The 26,262-nt window shown below is 37.0% G+C and overlaps 2 protein-coding genes across 3 annotated transcripts in view; both read left to right on the top strand.

The window, feature by feature from the left end:
- LOC133520852 (uncharacterized) overlaps positions 1 to 26,262 on the top strand; it is a 108,870-nt gene that overhangs the window by 37,977 nt on the left and 44,631 nt on the right. For both annotated transcript variants that reach the window (XM_061855537.1, XM_061855538.1), the window contains exon 2: positions 21,411 to 21,609. In XM_061855537.1, the coding sequence (XP_061711521.1) occupies positions 21,441 to 21,609 (169 nt within the window). In that variant the 5' untranslated portion in view covers positions 21,411 to 21,440. The remainder of the gene's footprint in view (positions 1 to 21,410; positions 21,610 to 26,262) is intronic.
- LOC133520331 (uncharacterized protein K02A2.6-like) lies at positions 281 to 1,105 on the top strand. The gene has a single exon (XM_061854703.1). The coding sequence runs from the start codon at positions 281 to 283 to the stop codon at positions 1,103 to 1,105; it is 825 nt and encodes a 274-aa protein (XP_061710687.1).

Genomic DNA, 26,262 nt, shown 5'->3' on the forward strand with positions numbered 1-26,262 from the left:
AATTGCTCGTAATTATGTCTGGTGGGGGACGCTTGAAACAGACATCGAACGAACGGCACGTGAGTGCGACGCTTGCCGCGCGGTGCGCCCGGCGCCGGCGCCGGCGCCGCTTCACTCGTGGCCGTGGCCCGAGGAACCCTGGTCCCGGTTAAATATTGATTGGTTAGGGCTTTTTAACAATAAGTATTACTTGATTGTTATTGACGCGCACTCTAAATGGATAGAGGCGGAGAAAGTCAACAATACCTCTGCGTCAACAGTTATATCGTGTTTTAGGAGAATGTTTGCGCGTTTCGGTCTGCCTAAACGGGTGGTATCCGACAACGGACCGCCTTTCAGTTCACTCGAACTGAGGACATATTTTGAGCTAAATGGCATAAAACAAACCCTAACGCCGCCCTACCACCCAGCAAGCAACGGGGCAGCCGAAAATGCTGTGCGATCCGTAAAACGAGCCTTAAAAAAGGCAGTCGTTGAAAACGAAGACGCAGAAACTGCCTTGAGTAGATTTTTGTTCAGTTATCGCAACACGGAGCACAGCACAACCGGGCGAGAACCGGCGGTCGCGCTACTGGGGCGGCGGCTACGTGGACGCCTAGACCTGCTGCGCCCTGACGCTAGTGAGGTCGTGCGTGAGCATCAGGTCGCCAGTGAGCAGCGCCGAGCCGCGCGTCTACGCCAGGCTACCGTTGGAGACCCGGTCATGATCAGAGATTACAAGAAGCAGAATAGAAAATGGACGGAAGGAGTAGTTATAGACCGTCAGAGCCCCGTATCATATTCTGTCAAAACTGGAGATGGCCAGGTACACAAACGGCACATTGACCAAATGTTACAGGACAAACGCAAGTCTCGGTTTTCTCTTACTCAAGTCCAAGAGCCTTTGGTGAACGATGACGAGCAACGAGAAGTCATTGAAAAAGAGAACACAGTAGATGAATGGCAGCTTGCAGAAGAGGAACTGAAGTCGCACTTGCCCCCTGTAAAAAGTCCAGTTCAAAATGCCGACTGTAGAATGGGGCCCTCCTCGCCGCAGGAGGTCAAAGGCCGAACTAGGCGACAGGCCGCTTTGCGTTGCATAGAACAATTACAAAAAACTAAATGACCTAGTTAATTACTAAGTATACCTACACTCCGCAAATAACTTCAATACTTAGCTAATATTTTGTACTTAATAATAATGATTAAAGATATGAATGATAATTGCACAATGTATCAACGCAACCTTGAACTTCATTCATAATCTGATTATCGATAAGGAAAATCATGTACAAACATTAACTTTAATAACTTAGTATCTGTGGACCTTATGTCTTTGCAATAAGGTTTATGAGTTGTCAGTTAACAGTGGGGATAATGGTAATAACACTTAGTAAAGCCTACTTATTTTGAAGTTATAGAATGTATTCCTAAATAAATATATATATATATATATATATATATTGTAAAAGATACGTAGACTTGAATCATAAATATCATAATCAGGCCTCGGAGTTTTTTTAGCACGGTAAGACTAAGGAGAGCTATGGAGTCTTTGTTAACATTAAAATTAAGTTCATACTCATACTCATCCTCATTAATTTAGTTCATAAAATAAATAATAGCTATAAAAAATACACCACCATCTTCATTGACGAGTAACAAATAATATGAAGGTAAACAACCCCATAGAATTAACAATCAATATCCATAGAACACGTAGCTATAGGAATGAGTTCTTCAAAATCTTCACATGGTACGTGTACGTTGTTTATTTCATCAGTCCAGTTGTAAAATGTGTAAATAATTGAGACTTTTTCCATGTTCTCTGGAGTGAAACATGTTCTATGTTGGTCAAAAATCCACTTATGACACGAAAAAGATCTTTCCACATCGACTGAAGTTAAAGTAGCATGTTTTAGAACTTCCTCAAATTGTTGTGAGCTTGCCATCGTTCGTATTTCATTAATATCTGGGTTCCTTTGGAGAACTTTTACAAATTTATCTCTAATCGTGTCAGGGCCGAAACATGTAAAAAATTGTGTAATGTCGTCTATTACTTGAATACACATATACATATACATATACATACACATATACATATTATTACTTTTTTATAATATAACATTTAATTAAATATATGTAAACAGAATTAATTACATATAAGTAGTCTAAGTATTTATAAAACGATTCGGACGAACTTAATTAATGAGGATGAGTATGAGTATGAATTTAATTTTAATGTTAACAAAGACTCCATAGCTCTCCTTAGTCTTACCGTGCTAAAAATACTCCGAGGCCTGATCATAATACATAATGTATAATTAAAAACTATAATAAGTATCTAGGTTCCGCTGTGAATATAATACTGTTTATTTCACTCGTTTAACTTTATTAGCAGTGCCATTTAAATTAGTTACATTGAACATGGTCTTATACGAGAACCTACATAATTTCTTGTAATTATAAGACCATATCTAGTTTAGGTATAAGCTATTATTGTGAAATGAGAGGGAGGTGTTACGTAGGGTAGACTTATAAGTATGTCGGTAGTTGCACATTGAAAATAAATCAGTCTGCTATGGATCTCGATCTTTCATTTATCTAACAAATATCATTTTAAAAGACCTATCCATAGATATAGATACCCCACACGTATGGGTTTGATGAAAAAAGATTTTTTGAGTTTCAGTTCTAAGTATGGAGAACCCCCAAAATTTATTGTTTTTTTTCTTTTTTTGTGTAAAAATCTTAATGCGGTTCATAGAATACATCTACTTACCAAGTTTCAACAGTAAGCTCTTATAGTTTCGGAAAAAAGTGGCTGTGACATAAACGGACAGACAGACGGATATGACGAATCTATAAGGGTTCCGTTTTTTGCCATTTGACTACGGAACCCTAAAAATCAGCTGTTCCATAGAAAACATTGATTCAGGGATAGTACATACACATACATCCATAACAATATGGAGACGACCTGTCAGCGCACCCATCGCGTTTAAAAATACTACAATAAGGCATTAAAATACGCATGAGATATTTTTATGAAATCGCCACCACATCACACGAGTGTCATAAACGGGGGCGTTTATGACACTATTGTATCATTTATATTGTATTTTAATAGCTTTTATTATGTAACAGTCATATAAACTTTTATTTACTTAAACCTAATTATATTCATCATGTTGTTAATAATTCTACTAATCTACATTAATATCTTAAATTAAGCGCATGTTTTTCAATTACATCAAAATTCCAACAATATGTATTTATTTTATATTAACTCAACAGTGATTTTATCGCTCATTTATGGAACATTTAATAATTGACGATTTGGAACTAAAACCCAGAGACATTGAAACAATAACGATTGGCAATCCTCACTACCCCAAGTCCCAATTGTTTAAAACCAAAATATTCACTAAAGTACCTACGAACACTGTTTAATAACTTGGAATCTGGTTGGTCACAGATAAGATATGTGTAAATGCATGTTTTTTGCTTTCTGTAAGATCATAAGCCTGCGCTGAGGATCTGAAGGTATGCTATTTTTTTTTTAATAAGTATCTGATTGGTTACCTAATTCCAAAATGTTGCGTAGGCGGCAGTACTAAGGAAGACGACGGCCACTTTTTGAACCGAGAGGGTTCTTGTTGTTTTAGTAGTTTTTTTAAAAGCTCCATTAATGACATCAGGGACGTGTCTTTATGTATGCAGGTATACTATGTTTAGGGATACCTCTCACGTCAAATGACCACTATGACATTTCTTTTTCCTTATATAGAGTAGTCACGTAAATTGTTTGTAGATATTTTTAAGTGTAGCGTTAGTTTATTCGGAAATATAAAATTATGTCCTTAATAATTTTTAGAATTAAGCTCAAACATCTGTCGAAAACAAATTGTTGTATTGTGTGAATTGTGTGAATCTAACCACGAACTTTTACCTAGAATTGAATTATTTATTCATTATCTGTACTTAACTACGAATTTTTGCAGAACAGTCCCTGAATAAATATTTAATGGTGGCTACTTAGAAGGTTTTCTCAGAAAGTCGACAAAACCAACCCACGTGTTCGATGTATTTATTCAACCAGAATTTCTGTTAAACAAGAAACGCTTCAACGAAGTTATCACAAAGAAAGGTCAAATTGCAAAGGAACCATAAATAACAATAATTCGCCAACGAAATTGGTAAACGGTTATACGATTCGATTTTAATTTCCGAAACCTTATCGGCCGGAACCGGAAGTCGATGGAGAATTCAAGAGTCGAGGCATATTCCGATTGTAATAACAGTTTATGAATTAAAAGAGACTTGAAGGAAAAATAACTGTCATAAGAACCATTATTTGGCGCGTTCAGTATAAAAATAGCACCATAAAGATAAGAAACTGAGCCGTAGCAATGTTCCAAAGGGAATTTTCAAAAATTGCAAAGTTCAAATTTTCTCGGTATTTTTTATTGCCAAACCTTCTTACAGTTAATTTTGATTTCGATGACACATGAAACAGACGCCAAAGGTCATAGGTTAAGTAACTTTTCTAATCTTGTGTTTTATGTATTTACTGTGTTGTGGCACTAAATACATCGTCTTTCTTTCTTCTTTCCTTCTTTTTTCAATGAGTTATGTAAATGTTAAATGAAACAGTCGTCAACAGTTAAGAATATTAAGTAGTAATAACAATCCCTAACCTGAACAGGAACTTTCTAAGTGGAAACCTGCATGAGAGTTTTCTCATGAAAGTTTCCAGAAATTTTGGAAATTTTGTGAATGTTCTGCAACTTGCACATTGTTAGAATTCTGACTCAATGTGCAATGTTGCACCATCTGCAACATTGCATATTGCCCAAACGGTTCAATTGTTAAGTAAACGTTTAGTTACATAGTTTCATAGAAGTTTGACATTTAAAATAATACTTGCACCGTCTGGACTATCAAAATCGCTGCCAACAGCTTGGTCTTACTCTAGCCTCGCTACGCCCTTACGAATGATGAGAAATGCAACTTTGTATGGAGATTACCTGTAGTTATTATTTATCAGTCTCTCCAAACCCGAGCCAACAGGTTGGCGTGACAAGTTTAACTATTTCTGTTAATAAAACAGTGTAAAATGTCTAAGTTAGATTAGTGAATTGTAAAAATTAACGAACAATATGATTGAGGAAAGTCTAAAAATAGATACCTACTAGGCTTTTAATACTGTTAAGTGTCAATTAAAACAAGAAATATTACTTTGCTTATCCGCGAGAAAATTACGTGTTAGTCAATCAGTGCTAACCCGTTATACTTACTTGCGTATTTTTACATGCAATTAATGTTCCCACCCTCCCACCGCAAAAATAAATACGCAAATAAATATAACAACCCACCACCAAAAGTACAAAACTCGACACGTGTTTCGCCTCTCTACGAGGCATCCTCAGGAGGAGGAGGAGGGTTTTGTACTTTTGGTGGTGGGTTGTTATATTTATTTGCGTATTTATTTTTGCGGTGGGAGGGTGGGAACATTAATTGCATGTAAAAATACGCAAGTAAGTATAACGGGTTAGCACTGGGGCCTTATTCGACATGCACAACTGTCAAATTTCGCGTCCACATCAAATCAACACTTGATTCTATCGCATGTTGATTGTATCAAGTGTTGATTCTATCAACTGTGGATATTATCATTTGGAACAATCAAAACTCATTCATAGAAAAAATAATCAAACTAAAATCAACTTTGTTTATTACTACTATACAGTTTGTAATGGCTCTGAACTCGAAGTGGATCGGTTTGATTTGATTGTCACCTGACTGTGGATTGCTAATGTCAAATTTTGACAAGTGTTGATTTTATTGCTAGACTTTATTGTCTATGGGCTTGGGCACCATCTTGGATTTTTTGACGTACGACAGGGAATACCCTTCCTTTCATACAATATATGGCATAGAGTAAGGCGTCTTTTTTTTTTAAAACATAACTTTACAAGAATCAGCGACATCTTGTATCCGATAGTATAAGTAATGCGCTATGAATAATGCGGCGGCGAGTAGTGAAACTATACCTGACAATGTCAATCAATTAAAAAGTGACCACACAGTTGATGGTCGATAAAGGCGATTATTAATTGAATTTTAACGACAATAAAGCACTATTGACATGCGATCTTTTTGTTGAACCCACACCTACACGTCGAATAATGCTCGCTCCACATATTCTCCTAGAAACGCTCAAAATTGCAAAAAAAAATGATGCAATTTACTCCGCACCCAGTCTCAAGTTGCTTCTAAACCACGTTCACGAACCAAGTTGTAACCTAACACATCTGTAAATATAAGGCATATGATTTAGAGATAAAGTCCGTTTTTTTTTAAATTACGAGATGGTTCATGAATAACCTTTATTACTATAAAAATAATACTACATTTGTCAAAAAAAAATTCTATATTGCGCTATTACATAATGCATAAAATTGATATAAAGATAGGTACCATAGTAGCTCGCTCACTTGGTCTATCAACAACTATTTTAATGCTCTTTGTACTCGTATACGCGACCCCATTGTATGTACAGTCGCCATCAGATATATCGGAACGCATGTATGAGATCTCAAATTATTAAGATAAGACCTACTGTCCTGTCTATATTACTTACCAAGACCTAAGTACCTATTATTTATATATACCTACACAAAGAGAATTCCTATGTTAAAAGGAGATTAAATACATATTTTGTTATTCAACTACAAATAAAATAAAATTTATCTTTTTCAGTTAACACATTTTTTTACCGATTTCTTTAATAAAATAAAACATTAAAGTATTATGTGACTATATTTCATTGTCTTCGGTGTAGATTATTTACTGATGTTCCAATTTCCTGTATCAGTTTGGTACCAGGAAATATAAAAACTACACCTCTTCAAAAACTTTGCTGGTAGTTCGACATCTGTAAGTTTAAATATAAAACATGATAAAAACACTTAAGTCAAAAACGTATACATAAAATATTTGCCCTATATTCTGGTCGCTCGGTAGGGTGCCCAGAAGGCTGGGTGCATTTCCGCGCTGGTTAACAATGCTGATCCTCTGGTCACCAGAAGCCTATATAAGGCGCTCTCATAGAGCCACGCTAGTGCCCTAGAGTTTCAAATTCAACCCCAAGTGCCACAAATATGTAGTTAAGGGTTTAAATTCTGGATCAAGAACATGGAATACTATTCGCTAGTAAGGCCATAGGTATTAGAAAAAAATAATAGTAGGAGACGGCCGTGGTCATGGTAGGTGGTACAGGTGGGCCAGGCAAGCTCTGAAATTATGCACCTATTTTACTATAACTTTGTTCACCTGTGTATATTTACTGTTTCCATGATAATCATTTTTAATATGTAGCCCGTGTAATCGGGCTGTATAATTGGTCTCATATTTTTTAACACAAAATCATAATTTTAATTCAATAATTAATGGTGTTTTACATATTAATCATTAATGTTTAATGTACCTATTTTGCAAAATTTTCTTGCATATAATAATATTGTTTACTTCAATTGACGTGTTTATTATTTTCGTTACTATGTCAACGTTAATACTTAAAAAATTATAACGTGAAGGTTGAGTCCGCAGTACAGTTACAGTTTACGTACATAGTGGCATTAGCACAGTCGGATTAGGACCAAACTCGAAATGTCTGAACAGTCATGAAATTTGGTATGTATATACGCCCCTTAAAGACCCCTTTTTCATGCCCACACCATTTGACATTTGGGGACCTCGAGGAACCGCAGCCATCTTGGAAAATGTGGACCATCCAGGAGAAATTCGCGTTTTACTCTAAATCTACGTTCTTTATTCAATAATCGTGTAAGGCAACATTCAAGCTTATAAAATTCTACATAAAATAGTTTTAGACATCTTTGCGAAAAAAAATGATCTTGCTGTAAAAAATACTTGTTAAACCCAGATTTAGCCCTTATACCCTTTCATGGGATATTCTCTTAATAGGAAACTTGGAACAATAAAAATTCCACTTTTAACTATACATTTGTACATAATCTACCCCAATATCAATATTTTACTTGACTGCAACTTAACCAGAAAGTAGGGTTATGGGTATAAGTACCGAGGATTCAGGACAACCTGTACCTTAGGATACTGGACGGATTTTTTAAATGACGTATTATTTAGCCCTAAACTTTTTTCTTCCGTTAATTTTAGTAACTTTGTATTGCATAGCACTTGTATACTAACTGTGGATCTACTGATGTCTGTTTTACTGTACTCCGCTCAATAGTTTAGACGCTAGAAGAAAAAATATGATTTAATATTCGGAGTCCTCTCAAGGCGGCTGTATTGATTTTTCTTTAATAGAACAAGTAAAAGTAGGTTGTGAATGGCAAGAGAAATCTAACGATACGTCATTTAAAAAAATCCGTCCAGTATCCTAATACCTAGCTACTGGGTGTACTGAATCATCAGTACGTACACCCATAACCCTTCTTTCTGGTATAGTCACAGTAGAGTAAAATGTTAATATTGGGGTAGACCACGTACAAATGTATAGTTAAAAATAGAATTCATATTCCTCCGAGTTTCCTTTTAAGAGAATGTCCCCTGGAAGTGTATAAGCGTTAAACTTAGATTCAGCAAGTATTCTCTATAACAAGATGTATTGTTCTGCAAAGATATCGAGGACTTTTTTGTGTAGAATTTAATAAGTTTTAATGTTGACTGTTGTGTTGATGGTACACATTTTCCAAGATGGCTCGGATTCCTCGAGATCCCCAAATGTTAAATGGTTTGGGCATGAAAAAGGGGCCTTTAATTTATATACATAATAAATTTCATGACTGTTACAGAGATTTCGAGGTTGGTCCTAATCCGATTATGCTACATAGTGCGTCCGCAGCAAATTCGGTTCTCCATACAAATGTAGTTACGCTCTCATTTTAAAATGACTTGCTAGATTGCTCTGAAACTTTGTACTTACAATATGATATGGTATGTCTATGCCTATAATTAATTTAAAACATAAATGTGAAATGAGAGCCAGTTAAGTTCAATATTAAGAATATGAGTCGTTATTGATTCGCCGACAACGGAATTGAGATCTATATGGGTCCCATGTTCTGTGCTGTGTAGAAAATCCTGAAATTATAAAGGATTTGTCTTGGCTAGTTTTTACGTATAGGCTACGTATCACCGAAACGTCACAAACACCACGAAGGTTCGGCTTGTACGGGCCCTCGTTTTTCCTATATTCTTACACGCTGCGGAGACCTGGACTATCCGAAAGACAGAGGAAAAGACGATAGACGCCCTAGAAATATGGTGCTGGAGGAAAATGCTGGGGATATCCTGGACCGAGTTTCGGACTAATGTCTCCATCCTTAAAGAACTCCGTATCAAGCAGCGCCTTTCGACTCTCGTAAAGACCCGCATACTCAATTTTTTCGGTCACGTCTCGAGGAGGAACAACGACTCCATAGAGCGTCTAGTGGTGCAGGGTAGAGCAAACGGAAAAAGACCGCGCAAAAGGCCACCTATGCGATGGACTGACCAAATCAAATCTGCCATGAAGGGTCCCCTGAACGCATTTGCCAGAATGGCCCCCAACCGCGAAAAATGGCGAGAAATCGTACGGCAAGCAACATCTGCGCCTGATATCAGCAGTTGACCACGACGCTCTGCAAAGAGTACAACGACAAAGAAGAAGAAGACGTATCATATTTGTCTAAAATTTGGTTTGTTGGTACACACACAAGGGATAGTCTCTAGCTAGGTACGGGGTGCCACACTCGTCAGCGCGACGGCGATATTACCTAAAAATCTCAAATTTGTGTACGGGCTCAGCTCCTGTTTCGTCTTAAGCCTGAATTTAACAGATTCTGACTCACAGGGGGCTTTGAGCATGCTGTTGCGTTCGTTTTCAAATTTTGAAAAAAAGAACTAGCCTAACAACACAATAAATGCTTGTTTTTCCGCATTCTTCACTATATCTCCCTGTCTCACTACTATCTGACCTTCTAACCCAGAGGGGAAAATATACCTTATTGGGGCTACTCCATCTTCCTCATGATAATTATATATTTTACTTTACTGTAAAGCAATCGGTACATGTTACAAGATGCACATTGTTAAGATCCGGGGTTAGAACCCACGACCATTGGTTTTAAAATGAAGCTTTGTATATAATTTGTATTTTTATAATAAATCTGTTTTCTTGTTGACATTTTGTGGTATTGTATTGCTTTATGTTAATTGTCAAGATAGTTCTTTCATCCTGGACAATTGTCACATGCGTCACATGTACGTTTTATGATAGATCTACATCGACGCAACTGCATGTCATTGTCAAAGAGCATATAATCACTACGTTTTAAGAGACGGGACTTCCATACTAGCGAGTGGAATCAGTTTGTTTCGCAAATCATTACCAAAATGTACGACAAAGAACCGTCAAAGAACCATAGTACCAACATAAGCGATTTAAATAGTGTAGTACGCTACACGCTTACGATTCTTATCGATATCGATAAAATGGGGAGGGTTGAAACATAGGCTCCTGTCTACAAATTTTGTACTCGAAATCAGGTTAGCATCGAGTCCACATTTAAGTTGTATGTTATATAGTGGATAGTTCTTAATTGGACTACTATCTGGTCGGGCTTAATGTGGACCCGAATTATTTTAATACAGTTTTTAAGTCGTGTTTTTTTATTTTATTAAATGCTTGATTTTCATAATTATGTGCACATACATATTTGAATAAATGTAACTTTTCTATGGGAAAATGTATCAGGTCTTCGTTCCCAACAAATTTGGCCCACTGCATGCATCTGAAAACATACAGCCTTGGAAAAACATGACTTTATCTACAGTTTATATTCCATGTGTTTGCTAATGAGATGATCAACTGATTATTTCGCGCTAATATGCATCTATAAATCATGTTTTTCGGCATCCAGTTATCAACAACCCTATATCAATGCTTTAACTTTTTATGTATTTATATGTCTGTTAATCATGAGAACGGGTCTGGCCTTGTTGGCAGCGACCCTGCCTATGAAGCCGATGGTCCCAGGTTCAAATCCTGGAACGGGCATTTATTAGTGTGATGAGCATGAATATTTGTTCCTGAGACATGGGTATTTTCTATGTATTTATAAATACTTATAAATTAGGTCTATGTACATATATATATACATTATTGCACAAACTGACTTAGTACTAAAGTATGAATGGCATGTGTTGTGGGTATATATATATATCGTTGTCTAAGTACCCACAACACATGCCATTCATACTTTAGTACTAAGTCAGTTTGTGTAATAATGTCCTATAATATTTTTTTATTTATCATAAAAACAGAGATTAATTTTCTTACATTTTAGGTTAATATATTAAATAATCACTAGATAAAAAAAATATGTTAACTAATGACCATTAATGCATAAGTAATAGATAATTTATGCATTATTAATCTTCGACGAATTAATTATGGTCATATTGCATGCTAGTTCTAAGGAAATTTCACATATTTAATTTAATTATTTACACTGATATACAAATAAAACTAGTTATCGATAGATATAGTACATCCCTAGTTCACAACGAAAAATAATGTAAAATATCTAATTTTCGATGTGTTTATAGCCTGCTGACCCAAAATAAGGTCAAAAGTATCTAAAGCAATACTTACCAGTCTTCATCCAAGGGAAATTTCGCCATAAAATCCCTTTTTTCGTGATTTTCTCGAGTGGCTCGCTTGCCACATATTTCACACTTAGTAAACCGTTTTCTCGCTGGCATTGTAACAAACTCGCTCTTTGCTCTGATCACGGTTGACTATTTTCGATTTTTGCACTAAATAATAAAGAAATTACACGAAATACCCGAACAAAACATTGAAGCCTTCAAAACAAACAAAGCAATTAAGCTGACAGTAGACTTGATGTAAACTTGACAGAATAAAATAGCACTGACGTTTTCTTTTTCTTCGTTGGCAATGATTTGCGAAACAAATTCCATACAAAACTTTTTTCTTCCTAGTTGCGTCAGCCTGATCGGAATTTGGCAGCTAACTCCATCTTGCGTCCAGTAGAAGAATCAAAATCGTACAGGTAAAACTACTCTCTGCCTTAGGATCCCCTTTTAAATGTCATAAATCCAAACATGGCAGCCATACCCATCGACAAAAAAGTCTACCGTTGATCTAATTTCATTTGACATTTAACTAATACGTATTCGACACGCTTATATTTGACAACTAGAATCCTGACTAGAGCTGGGACTGCGTACCAAAAGTACGTCTCTGTTACTCGTCCCAAAAGTACGTCTAAAATACCAGTTTTAGGAGTATGACCCCCAATAGGCAGTTTACGTATTTGCCGTGCTTAGGCGTCTTACAAATAAGGATTATTTATACAAATATCGACTTATTATTTCGGTAAGGGTCGGAAATATGGTGACGTTTTGAGTGAAGGCTATGAATCTATTGTCATATTTTTGTTATATATTATTACATTATTTTTAGATACAACAGACACCCAGACGACCATCTGTTAACAAAATTTTATTTTACCTAAAGTAACGGTAAGAATGGAGGTACGAGGTGATAAAAGTTTCATATTTGTTTTATTTCAGAAATCAAAGTCCGTACTTTTAAATACTCGACAAGCTAAAAGTAGTCTAGTACAAATAACCTGTTCCAAAAACTATTCCGGTACAACGCCCCGCCTCTAGTGTGGATATTGTTCACTGACAGGTGGTGATAATAGCAATTCGACAAGTCACAATATTTCTCACATCAAATGGAAAACAACACGAAACGTCACTTTTAGCATGTCGAATAAGGGCCCTGATTGACTAACACGTAATTTTCTCGCGGATAAGCAAAGTAATATTTCTTGTATTAATTAGCATGGATTTCCGCAAAGTAACGCCTGATTCTATTAATTATTTGTTAAGTGTCACGCTAAGACTCAGTTTTTTTTTATAATGAAGTGACGTATTGAACATTTAAATCCCGGCAGTAATGCGGCGCTGAAAGCAAATAGGGTTGTTTCCATCTTCAAATCTTAGGGCAGAATTGTATCCCAATAAATTCTTTTGGATTATTAAAACATGTTAAACTACTTTTAGGGGACCTGTAATGACCATATTTTTGTAAATATTGAATTTAAAATATCTTTTGGCACACGTCACGTGACCAAACTCGAAACGCCTTTGAAGATTCTGATGACGTCACAACTCTCGGATTGACGCTGTTGACAGTTAGGTGATAAACAACAAATGACAAATGTCAGTTGACAGTTCGTATCTTCTACGTGTGTATGAAGTTATGTGTCAAACCGTAAACTGTGACGTCACACAATTTTCAAAGAGCGTTTTGGGCGCGAAAGCATCTGTCAAAATATATTTTGTTAATTTAACATATTTAAAGCCGTTTTTAGTATAAAAGTAGAATTTTAGGGCAACTTTTAGTTAATATAGAACGTAATACAAGCGTTTCAAAAAATTGGAAACAACCCTATTGACAGGGATAAGTTCGCCTTTGTTGTATTTAATTTACTCTGTAACTGTGTTTTTCGTGTTTTTATTTCTATGTACAATAAAGTATATACATACATACATACATACATACATACAATAACAGCGCTCGCGTCAACGCCGCAGCTGCAGTTGCCGTCCAAATGACTGACATACAGACACACGGGGGTTCAATTGGCATGATGGCAGTAACAAATAATCATGGAAATAACGGTTTCAGAGAAACATATAGGTTAATCTGATTAAAAAAAAAACAATTTCAGTATAATCATTATATATATTATTATTTATAATTCGTACTTTATAAGTTGTTTCGTGTGCACAAATTCAAGCAATATTGTGTTACTATTTACCCGTACTTTATGTATCAATCCCAGCTATTTCGCAATTTCCTGCTAACGAATCTTCCCTTTTAACGCGAAATAGACTTTATACCACACACAATAAGATCGATAATAGTAGAGACGCATAATATCGAACATCTGTAGAAGCAGAACAATATTTCCATTATAGAGGCTTGTTTGAGAAACATTTGAACATCTCTCTCGCTCAATGCTTTGATATGTGAAGTGTGAAGGAGATGGAATCGATTGTAGATAGAGTTGTGTTCATCTTGTTTCTTTGAAAGTTGTGTAATCGCCATCCCGCCGCACCATAAGCCATCCGACACCACTACCCTCTCTACACGCTGGCCCATCTTAGTGGGCCAGTATGATGGCCCATCGTGTAGAGGAGCCATTAAATTAGGCGACAACTTTGTTCAACTTCAGATCCATACAATTTTCAAGTTCGAATATCATAAAAACCTGTATGTAAGCTGTAACAAATATGTTCGGATATCAACTGTAGCTATATACGTTTTCGGGTGTTAATTTCTTCTTCCTTTTTTCTTTATACTCTTTTTCTCATTAAATATTGTAACAAAAACTATCCGAATTCTAAATATATCTTCAGTTTACTCTTTCTAATCCTAAATATCAGTTTACATAAATAATATACCACAAAAATGGACCAGAAGCCTCTAGGCAATTGTTGTAACCCTGTGAAACAAAATGGAGTCTCCTATCCCAGGTAACTGTCTGGAAGTGTTTTCCGAAGGTCAATGTTACCGCATACCCGCCCCTAAGATTGATTAGCTGAGGAGCTACCCCAATAGACGTTATTTTTAGACGATAAAATTGAATAGCAAGAGGGACCGTGTGCGTTGGAGGGGCTGCCATCTAGTAGCTTAAATCGAAAACATACACTTGACATTGACAGCCTCAAAGCAAGGGTAAGGCCGGCGCCCCACTGCAGCGCACGCTATGTACACGACCCACGTTCCTATACAAAATTTCGTGGGCTTGCCCACGGTTTGTATTAAAACGTGGGCCGTGGATGTAGCGTGCGCAGCAGTGGGGCGCCGGCCTAAGAGTCCGCCGCAAGCTCGGTTTTCCATACACGACTAGCTAGATTGCTCTGAAACTTTGTACTTACAATAAGATAAGATATATCTATGCCTGTAATTAGTTTATGGAACTCCAGCGGCGGTATTATGGTTCCATTTTTATCACTTGTCAATATGCCCGTCACTTTTGCGCTTATATACTTGTTAGAACGTGACAGTCATGGTGACAAATGATAAAGAGCCGACCATATTAGTCCTACAGATACCATAGTTAAAAAAATACAGCGAATTTATAGTAATAATAGTTTTTCATACAAAACTTATTTTTACGATATTTCATATGATTTATAATCTGGAGCTTTATAAACTAATTACAGAGATAGGTATACCTCATGTCATTGTATGTACAAAGTTTAATTTCAATCCAACACGTAGTTTTGAAATGAGAACGAAACTCTGTTTGTATGAGAAGGTGAAATTCGGTTGAGCTTGTTGCGGACTCTTAAAATGTTATCGCTTTAGAAATTAATACAGAATTTTACTTTCGAGTGTCACTAATGTGCCTTCTTTTATATAAGAGGGCACTACATAAAACACAAGAGATATAAAATATAAATAAATTATAAATATTATAGGACATTATTACACAAATTGACTAAGTCCCACAGTAAGCTCAATAAGGCTTGTGTTGAGGGTACTTAGACAACAATATATATTTAATATATAAATATTTATAAATACTTAAATACATAGAAAACACCCATGATTCAGGAACAAATATCCATGCTCATCACACGAATAATGCCCTTACCAGGATTTGAACCCGGGACCATCAGCTTCGTAGGCAGGGTCACTACCCACTAGGCCAAACCGGTCGTCAAAAGATATACTTATATAATTTACGGCCCTATTCGAACTTTAAGATACGTCAAGCATTTGCTAAATATACGATATGCGGTGGCAGCATGGTTCCATTTTTATCACTTGTCAATACGCCCGTCACTTTCGCACTTACATACTTGTTAGAACGTGACAGGCATGGTGACAAATGATAAAGAGCCGACCATCTTAGCCCTACGGATTAGATATGTTAAAAGTGACTTATCTTCAAACAAAAAATGCACTTTTGACACTGACATATCCAATCCATATGGATTATTGTATCGATTTTTTTTAACGTATCTTAAACTTCGAATCGGGCCGTTAGTCGTGTGACAAGCGAAGTCGAAAATTTTATCTCTACGTCACCATTCAGTAACTTCGCAGTGGTCGTTCAATAGTTAGTTATTCAGCCCACGACCGGAATAATTAAAGTTGTTTGCCCTAGTCTCCTAAAGACGCAGATATTCCAGATAAGACAGTCGTTTAACTGAAAGTCTGGTCACGAAAAACCGTCTTAGAGCAATTCGTAAAGGATGAGTTAGCAAGAAAAGTGGATTGAGGTGTTTCTTGATATTTTGAAGATGATCGTGGTTTCATAACATCATAAATCTTATTTTTTCTACTCGTGGCTTGTAATTGTTGAATTAAGATTTCGTATATCAAACTATAATTGCGTACTTTACATGTATGGGCTCCCACTCAACTATAAGATTTATTTCGATACGCCGTAGTCAACAATAAAAAACAATTGACCAATCACGTGCCGCCGCGCTTCGATAGAAAAGACTAAACGGTCGCGGGGCGCGGGGCGGGAGTCGCGCGTTTATGTCTTTTGTACTACATTTTTTTCTACTGAGATACTTATCCATTTTCAATAATTATTTAGGTTTTATAGTAATAAAAGTATTATTTTACATAATTCGTAGAACAAGTATTGTATACAACAGTACCTTACTTAGGCAACTTAGCAAGCTTCGTTGCCTAAACACGGTACTCGACTGAAAGGCTTTCCATTATATTACGATTGTAATACGAATGATGTAAATGCAACATCAATATATGTATTTTTAAACGCTACAGAAAACGCATAAAGCAATGTTTTTTATAATATTTTATTTTATACTTTAAGTTGGTTCTTTTCTTGAGGACTATAAGTTCTCAGTCTTCATTCGACGACCGGTCTGGCCTAGTGGGTAGTGACCCTGCCTACGAAGCTGATGGTCCCGGGTTCAAATCCTGGTAAGGGCATGTATTCGTGTGATGAGCATGGATATTTGTTCCTGAGTCATGGGTTATTTAAGTATTTATAAATATTTATATATTATATATATCGTTGTCTAAGTACCCTCAACACAAGCCTTATTGAGCTTACTGTGGGACTTAGTCAATGTGTGTAATAAAGTCCTATAATATTTATTTATTATTATTTATTTATTATTTATTTGTATTCACTATCGGTACGATTTTTATTTTAACGATATAATATAAATTACGATAAATCCCTACAGCTAAGATTAAATATCCAAAGTCAATACTAAAAAGAAATTAAAGCTAAAAAAATCTAGTTGCAATTTTCATAATACCTCCCATATTTTCACTCCCTCATAACCAAACTGATGCAAGCACATATAAGTTCTCACGCGATTATAGTTCTAATTGTAAACTCGCTTACGACCTATAATAGCATGAAGTTTTATCTGGATTTAGGTCACTATAGTTCTAAAGGCTTGGAAAACCGAACTCGGTCAACTAGAAAGGCGCTATCAAGGATCAGACGGCATGTCGGTAACTAGGGGAGACTAACGGCCCGATTCGATGAAATACGATAACGATAAGTTCTGGTTTAAATAAGGTCTCATTTAGATATCGTTTGTACGTCGTATAATTGTCAGAAGCAGCTCGATTCGGGCAACCAATGTCACTTTGACGTTAGAAATAACGTAGATAGATCTTATTGGAAATGGAATCACAGCGGAATCGAAATAAACATAAATTTTGGCATGTCGTTTAGTTATCGATCTTTTTAAGATCTTAAACGTGTCTTAATCATTCTTCGAATCGGGCTGTTAAAGCGTTTTCACATTGCCCGATCCGATATCGGATGTCGGATGGAAGTAAAATGTGAAACATGTGTGTTTTTTCTGTATTTTATTAAGTCATTTAATAAATATTATTATTAAAAAACGATAGATAACCATTGACTTATATCTAAAGACGAGTCTTACGGGCAATAAGAATAACTAGAACATCGATGTCATGCACACGAATTCGAGCCAAACGTGCAGTCTAACGCCACAACGCGATTGGTTGCTGGTTGATGAGTCCGCATCATGCGCGCGATTGGTCGCAACTAATTGCGTTAGACTGCACGATTGGCTCAAATTCGTGAGTGACGCTACTGAACTAGCAGCATTTTTAGAGCCCGTAAGGCCCGTCTTTAGATATATGTCAATGTAGATAACGCAGAAAAGTTTTTTTCATAGGCGCCTTCCGACATTCGGTGCCCCCAGCAGTGGAGTTAGCTGTCGGACTGATAATATTTGTTTACAGTACATATGGTGCTACTTTACCGCACTAGTGCGAAAATTAGCATATTACGTTACTATGTCGAACATTTAAAGGGCCATATGTACTGTAAAACGTTGTACGATACATGTGCGAATAGGTAATTCGCACCTCGTGTCGATTTAAAACACTCCCTTCGGTCGTGTTTTAATTTATTATCACCACTCGTTTCGAATTTCCTATTTTTCGCACTCGTATCGTAATGTACTATTGTGTACGTATGTCTAGCTTGCTGTAGTATGCGTGACCGCTAAAGATGGCGCCTTATCGGATATCGGATCTGATACTATGAAAACAACAAGATTCTCGCTTGACATATCGAACTCGGCCAGCTAGAAAGGCGCTATCAAGGATCAGACAGCATGTCGGTAACAAATAGGGGAGACTAATATAGAAAAGTCGCCCTTCTGTATACAACAATGAAAAATACAACTTATGTCGAAGGAAATAGGGTGTGAAATTGACCAATACTGGCCAGTAGGGCTAAAGTTAAAATTACTACGTTTTTCTAGAACGTAACATTCTTGTAATAAGAACTACATATATACACGGTGAAACACAAGGAACCGCAAGATTGTATCTGTATATTCCTGCGGGGGCAGCACGGTTCCATCTTTATCACCTGTCACTACGCCTGTCACTTTCGCACTTACATACTTGCTAGAACGTGACAGGCATGGTGACAAATGATAAAGAGCCGACCATCTTAGCCCTACTGATCACATTTAAAGACTAAAATGACATAATTTTTTCTGAAATTTGCGGCATTCGGTTCTTGTCTGTTTTAATTATTTTATTTTTTGTCTTTTAATTATTTATATAAGAATTCAAGCCTTGGCGACCCTCTACATCTCTAAGGATAATTTAATATCTTTTTTATAATTTATCTCTGACACTTAGAGACATATTTCTAAAGAATTTTAGTATTTTAAGGTTTTATTTTTTTATCATAGTTTTTTTTGTGTAATTTGACATTTAGAGACAGTATACATCTCTAATAAAGTATTTATTATTTTATCGATTCCATATTTGTAATTGTTTTTTTATTTTTATTTTTATTGTTTGTAAAAATGGACATGTAAAAGTGCCCCTGTGGCCTAGTTGCTAAATAAATGTTTGATATTTGATATTTGCGTAAACCTTTTGAACGCCACGCCTACCGAACGCGGCGCGTAATCGTGAACCTTGTCGGTACGCATGAAGGTTGATATTGGGCTGTAGCCGCGAGCATCATATGACGTCATTGGCGGTCAAAAGGTTAATACCAATAAAATAAAAATAAAAAACATCTTCTTATCGTTACTTAGTGCAAAATGCCTTTTTCATAGCGATGATGCCATTACGGATTGTAGTCTAAATAACTATGGAAGGTAGAGGCAAGGAACAGAATCTCCATATACCAAAAAGTGTCCGACAAAAAACCATAAATAGGTGGCGCTACAATACCTAGAATACTTGAGAAAAAAATCTAATCATAGACGGCGCACTTCACTCCGTCAATAATGCCTAGGTTCTTAGCTACTCTAGCGCTACTCTGGAGAGATTTGGAACTATTATTTATAGCTGATAGCTGGACACTTTTGCAACAGTTCTGCCTAAGGAGATTCTGTTCCTTGCCTCTATCTTCCATATAAATGATAATTGATTGATTGATTAAATAACCTTATTGATAGATGTCAAACACTGACAATAAATCCTTTAAGTGCCAGTTTTACCCATAACATTTACTTTTTATGTACTAGAAAAAACCGGCCAAGAGCATGTCGGGGGGCCACGCTCAGTGTAGGGTTCCGTAGTTACTCTTCCGTCACAATAAGCTAAACTGGAGCTTAAAGTATAGTAAATTGTTAACCAAGGGATGAAACGGTACCTTTCACCCGAGTTAAACAAATAGGCAAATTTGCATAATCAGTACCTAATTAAAGTAAGTCTTTTTACTATGAAGGGGAAACTTTTTGCGATTATGCAAAAACAGCTAAACTGATCATGTCCGCTATAGTTTTCATGTAATGTATTTCTTAAGCTCTACTTCCACGATTTTTTTCATATTTTTTGGACCTATGGTTCAAAAGTTAGAGGGGGGGGGACACATTTTTTCTTGTCAGAGCGATTATCTCCGAATATATTCACTTTATCAAAAAATGTTTGTTGAAGACCCCTATTAGTTTTGAAAGACCTTTCCAACGATATCCCACACTGTAGGATTGAAGCAAAAAAAAAATTTCACCCCCAATTAACGTGTCGGCTTTATTGATTTATATATCCATGCCAAATTTCAGCTTTCTAGCACTAACGACCACGGAGCAAAGCCTCGGACAGACAGACAGACAGACGGACATGGCGAAACTATAAGGGTTCCTAGTTGACTACGGAACCCTAAAAATTATGGTGAAATTTACAAAAACTCATATAACATTATTTCCTTCTTTTGGCCTCAGAATTGCGTGGTTAAAAATTTTCGGGTTCCTCGTGTTACACAGTGTATTTTATGCTTTTGTGAAGTAACACAGTGTCGGGCCTCATTGGTTGTCAGATGCAGAGCTTACAAAGTGCAGTATTTTTCTTGGTTTAATTTGGTTTAATTTTACTCGCTTTACAGTAAAGTTAAACTTTACCTTTTACAAAAAAAAATGTTTATAGTATAATGGTACCATCGAGCTGATCTGGTGATGGACACAGGAGGTGGCTATAGGAACTCAACATAATTGTATTTGAGTTGATTAGAATTGTCTCTATGAGTATTAGTTGTCTGTTGAAAGAAATATACAGTCAGCGATCGACAAACAAATGAATTTATGAATTAATGAATTAAAAAAAAATTTTTTTTTTTTTTAACAAAAAACTTATACCTCACCTTGCTGGGTAATGTCTCACTCTACTGCTGTAGAGGATAATTTTTTAACTAAATGTATGCCCCTCCTCCTTTTGGCCACCTCTACCCCTACACCTCTCTACCCCTCTACCTTACTATACCCCGTTTCCAGCTGTGTGTACAATCTTTAACCGTGGAACGTCATATCATCATATTTACTTATTGACTTAAATTCCTTGTCCCCAGCGCTGAGGGCGTGTCGCTTGTGATGTCGGCATGGAGGTGGTGCTCCCCCTGGCGGTGGTGTGCGTGCTGGCCGTGAGCGGCGCCCCCAACGCGACGCGCCGCCACCCGGCCCGGCCCGACCCGACCCGGCCCGACCTCGAGCCCGAGGACGATGAGCACCACCTGGATTATTATGATGAGGAGCGAATTAATATATCAGGTGAGACCCGAGATAACCCGTCAAGACACGACTAAACCCGACAACCTTGACAAAATCCGAGTGACCCGACAAAACCCAAGTGGCCCAACAAAACCCGAGCTGACCCGAAAAAGCCAAGCCTACCTGACGAAACCCGACCCTATCTGACACGAGCGATCTGGCGATTTAAGACGACAAGGCCCGACACGTTCCGACTCGACCTGACAAGACCCGAGATATATGAGGATCTCAATTAGTATAATGAGTACCTCACGAGAGGAGTGATTGTGTTATTCTGTTCTAGTATTAGGCTCTGAGATGTGTAGAGTTCTACTGAACTTTCACTGAGGGTTCGACACGACCCGACTTGACCCCACAATACACGACGAAAATGAGCATCTCGAACATTATGAGGAAAGGATTAATATAACAGGATTAACAGGTGAGACTGTCAGACCCAATCGAACCCTACAAGACCCGAGGAAGATGGCCACCTCGATAATAGTAAGGATTAAGCATGGTAATAAGGAGACTAGAGAGAGGATCAATATATCAAGATCTTGACATCGGGTTGCTGACAGGGCTAAAGGCATATCCTGACAAAAGCCAGGACATCACTACAAATTCTGACATTTCCTAGAATGGAATGGAAAATGACCGTCTAGGACCTAGATGGTAATTTTTCCAAAATCTTTCGTGGGCTGCAAGACACTTAACTCGCCACGATAAGTATGCTGTAGGTCCTGAGCATAACCTTTCTTTTCCTCTGGCCAATTTCAAACTTTTAGCTAGCTTCCAGTGTTTAGTTGAGGTTTCTGACAATCGCAAATGTCAATATCGATGCTGCTGTCCTTATTTTTGTAAAAGAAAATGCTGATATGTAACAAGGAATGTCGATATAGTCTGAATTCGAACGCCCTTACGTTCATGTGACCTACATAAATAATAACTTGTGATCTAGTTTTGTTCATTGTACGAGTATTCTATAATAACAATGATAGAGCTCGTAATGCGATCCATTGACAGATAATGGACGAGAATGGGAAAGGAAGAACGTAAGGATAAGCTAGAAGTATTTGTTATAAGAAAAAGTAGGTCATCTTTATAAGGAAAACTGCACGAGGTATTACACGAGAGTTAAGGTAACGGTCTGAACCCCTAAGGTAAATTTATTTGATAGCGTGACGTGAAGTCTGCATTTGCGTCAAGTCTCATTTTGTATGGGATCCCATACAAAATGAGACTTGACGCAAACGCGTACGTCACATTTCGCTATCGAATAAATTTACATTAGGGGTATAGATGGCAAACTGTCACTGTTAACTTCCTAGTTAGATAATTTAGGTGACGCATTGAACGTTCTAGCACCCTTGGCAAGGCCGCAGCAATGCCGCTACAGTAATGTAGCTGCAGTGGCTATCCAAATGTCATCATTAATCTCTGAAATTCTTACAGATTCATCGGAAAGTTCCGCACCTATATCGACTAAAACTAAAATTTATTCGTATTGGCTGTGGTTGCGTAATCGTAATTTTTACATTTTTTACATTTAACTGCGATTTAGTGTATCTAACCTAACGGCATTACGGCACAGCTTCTTCCTTGCCTATGATGCTTTCGTTCGTTCGGATGTTTTCCTCTACAGTAGGGCTAAGATGGTCGGCTCTTTATCATTTGTCACCATACCTGTCACATTCTAACAAGTATGTAAGCGCGAAAGTGACGGGCATAGTGGCAGGTGATAAAAATCGAACCATGATACCGCCGCTGGTCGTATTTTAAATCGAATCTACAGGAGCCCATTTCTCGAACGGCATTAGTCTGTGGTCTGTGGTCTAATCTTATATTAGGGCGTTGCCAAGGTAACCCACACGATTGGACAGTTACTAATGTACTAAACACGTGTACTAATAAGATTAGTATTATGGGGTGTGGATTTAAAAAAAGTGAAATCTCTTATGGTAGAACTGTTGCAAAAGTGTCCAGCTGTCAGCTATAAATAATAGTTCCAAATCTCTCCAGAGTAGCGCTAGAGTGGCTAAGAACCTAGGCGTTATTGACGAAGTGAAGTGCGCCGTCTATGATTTGATTTCTTTGTCAAGTATTGTAGGTATTGTAATGCCACCTATTTAAGGTTTTTTGATGACACTTTTTGGTACATGGAGATTTAATTTTTTACCCCCACCTTCCATAATTAGTATAATACCGTACGAGACATGGGCCCCAGGGTGCAATTCTCAACAGTACGTATATTTCGTGAAATTTTCTGAGCAGCTTCGATGATTAATATTTTTTTGTTGATTCAAGATTAAATTTTTAGAAATGTTTCGAACTGGCTGAGCCATACATTTATTCAGTTTTTAGGGTTCCGTAGCCAAATGGCAAAAAACGGAACCCTTATAGATTCGTCATGTCCGTCTGTCTGTCCGATTATGTCACAGCCACTTTTTTCCGAAACTATAAGAGCTATACTGTTCAAACTTGGTAAGTAGATGTATTCTATGAACCGCATTAAGATTTTTACACAAAAATAGAAAAATAACAATAAATTTTGGGGGTTCCCCATACTTAGAACTGAAACTCAAAAAATAGGTCTTTAAAAATGATATTGAGGTTTCTAATATCATTTTTTTCTAAACTGAATAGTTTGCGCGAGAGTCACTTCCAAAGTGGTACAATGTCCCCCCCCCCCCCCCCAGTAACTTCTAAAATAACTGCTTTTTAGTTATGTTCTCACAGAGCCAGTAGTTATATCAGTTGGAAATATAGGTATGTCAATTGGATTCGGACTCCCATTTTTACACAACACCAGATAAGCTCCTATTAGGGTCGCCTATCTTATCAATAGTGGGTTAGAGCTTCCCGGCCACGAAACCCATTTGTCGGGTAATTTATAACGGGGTTTAATGGGGTTTGGGTTTGCGGCAAACCGTAGATGGAAGTGTGAAATGTGTTAGGGTTTCGTGTGGAGGTATTGTGATTTTTCTTCTAAGTAACCTCTACTTTTATGCCAACTTAAGAGGAAAATGGATGACCGCCTAGAAACTACCCTTTCATACAAACGTAGTTCTCATTTTCCGCACCGAATATTAACATTATTGACAATATTTTAACACAATTTGATGTACTTACATAAATCACAGCTTGGGTTGATTTTTTCGAATTTTTAATTACCTATTATAAGAGTGAAAAAAATATATTTATTTATTTAAACTTTATTGCACAAAAGAAAAACTTAACATACAAAAAGCGAACTTAATGTCATAGGGTATTCTCTACCAGTCAACCTTAGGGCAAAGCAGTAAATTGTATGGTTTTTTTTTGTCACTTCTAACTCTTATAATAATAGAAATAAGTCAAACGATGAGGCATAATTATGGTCAATATATATCAAGTTGTGTACTTTTGCATAATGTTAATATCCTGAGAAGAAGCGCTGGTGGCCTAGCGGTAAGAGCGTGCGACTTACAATCCAGAGGTCGTGGGTTCAAACCCCGGCTCGTACCAATGAGTTTTTCGGAACTTATGTACGAAATATCATTTGATATTTACAAACTTTTATTTTTACTTTCACCTGACCGTTAACTGTTTGTAATCAAATCTTGCAAGTTAAATTTGACCCACTTCCCGGTTTCCGATTGAGCTGAAAATTTGCATGCATATGTAAGTCGGGTATCAATGCAACATTATGGTACCATCAAGCTGATCTGATGATGGAGACAAGAGGTATAGGGACTCTGTGATAAAACAACGCAACCTAATTGTGTTTGGGGTTTACAGAATTTGCTCGATGAGTATTAGTTGCCTGTGAAAAGAAAAGTACATTCAGCGATAAAAGCTTGTACCAAAAATGAAATTTTTGCCAAAAACTTATTTCCCAGTCGCTTTTCGGTGAAGGAAAACATTGTGAGGAAACCGGACTAATCCCAAGAAGGCCTAGTTTACCCTCTGGGTTGTAAGGTCAGATGGCAGCCGCTTTCGTAAAAACTAGTGCCTACGCCAAATCTTGGGATTAGTTGTCAAGCGGACCCCAGGCTCCCATGAGCCGTGGCAAAAATGCCGGGACAACGCGGGGAAGAAGAAGAAAACTCCAATCGAAACTTACAGCTCTGGTGCCAACGTGCCAATCGTTTACGCTCCGTAGCGAACGAAACGCAACTGTCACTGTCGCACACATATAGAAGAGTGATAGAGAGATGACTATACTACGCTATGAAGCGTTAACGATTGGAACGCAAAGCACACAGGCATATTCTAATTTTAATAAACGTCTAAAATTAGATCTGGGTACAATATGGATCGGATCTGCCAGTGTCAAAAGTGACGTTTTTAGGGTTCCGTAGCCAAATGGCAAAAAACGGAACCCTTCTGAATTAGTCATGTCTGTCTGTCAGTCCGTCCGTATGTCACAGCCACTTTTTTCCGAAACTATAAGAACTATACTGTTGAAACTTGGTAAGTAGATATATTCTGTGAACCGCATTAAGATTTTCAAACTAAAAAAAAAACAATACATTTTGGGGGTTCCCCATACTTAGAACTGAAACTCAATTTTTTTTTCATCAAACCCATACGTGTGGGGTATCTATGGATAGGTCTTTAAAAATGATATTAAGGTTTTTAATATTATTTTTTTTCTAAACTGAATAGTTTGCGCGAGACACACTTTAAAAT

The sequence above is a fragment of the Cydia pomonella genome, chromosome 8 (genome assembly GCF_033807575.1).
Source record: "Cydia pomonella isolate Wapato2018A chromosome 8, ilCydPomo1, whole genome shotgun sequence".
Classification (NCBI taxonomy): Eukaryota; Metazoa; Arthropoda; class Insecta; order Lepidoptera; family Tortricidae; genus Cydia; species Cydia pomonella.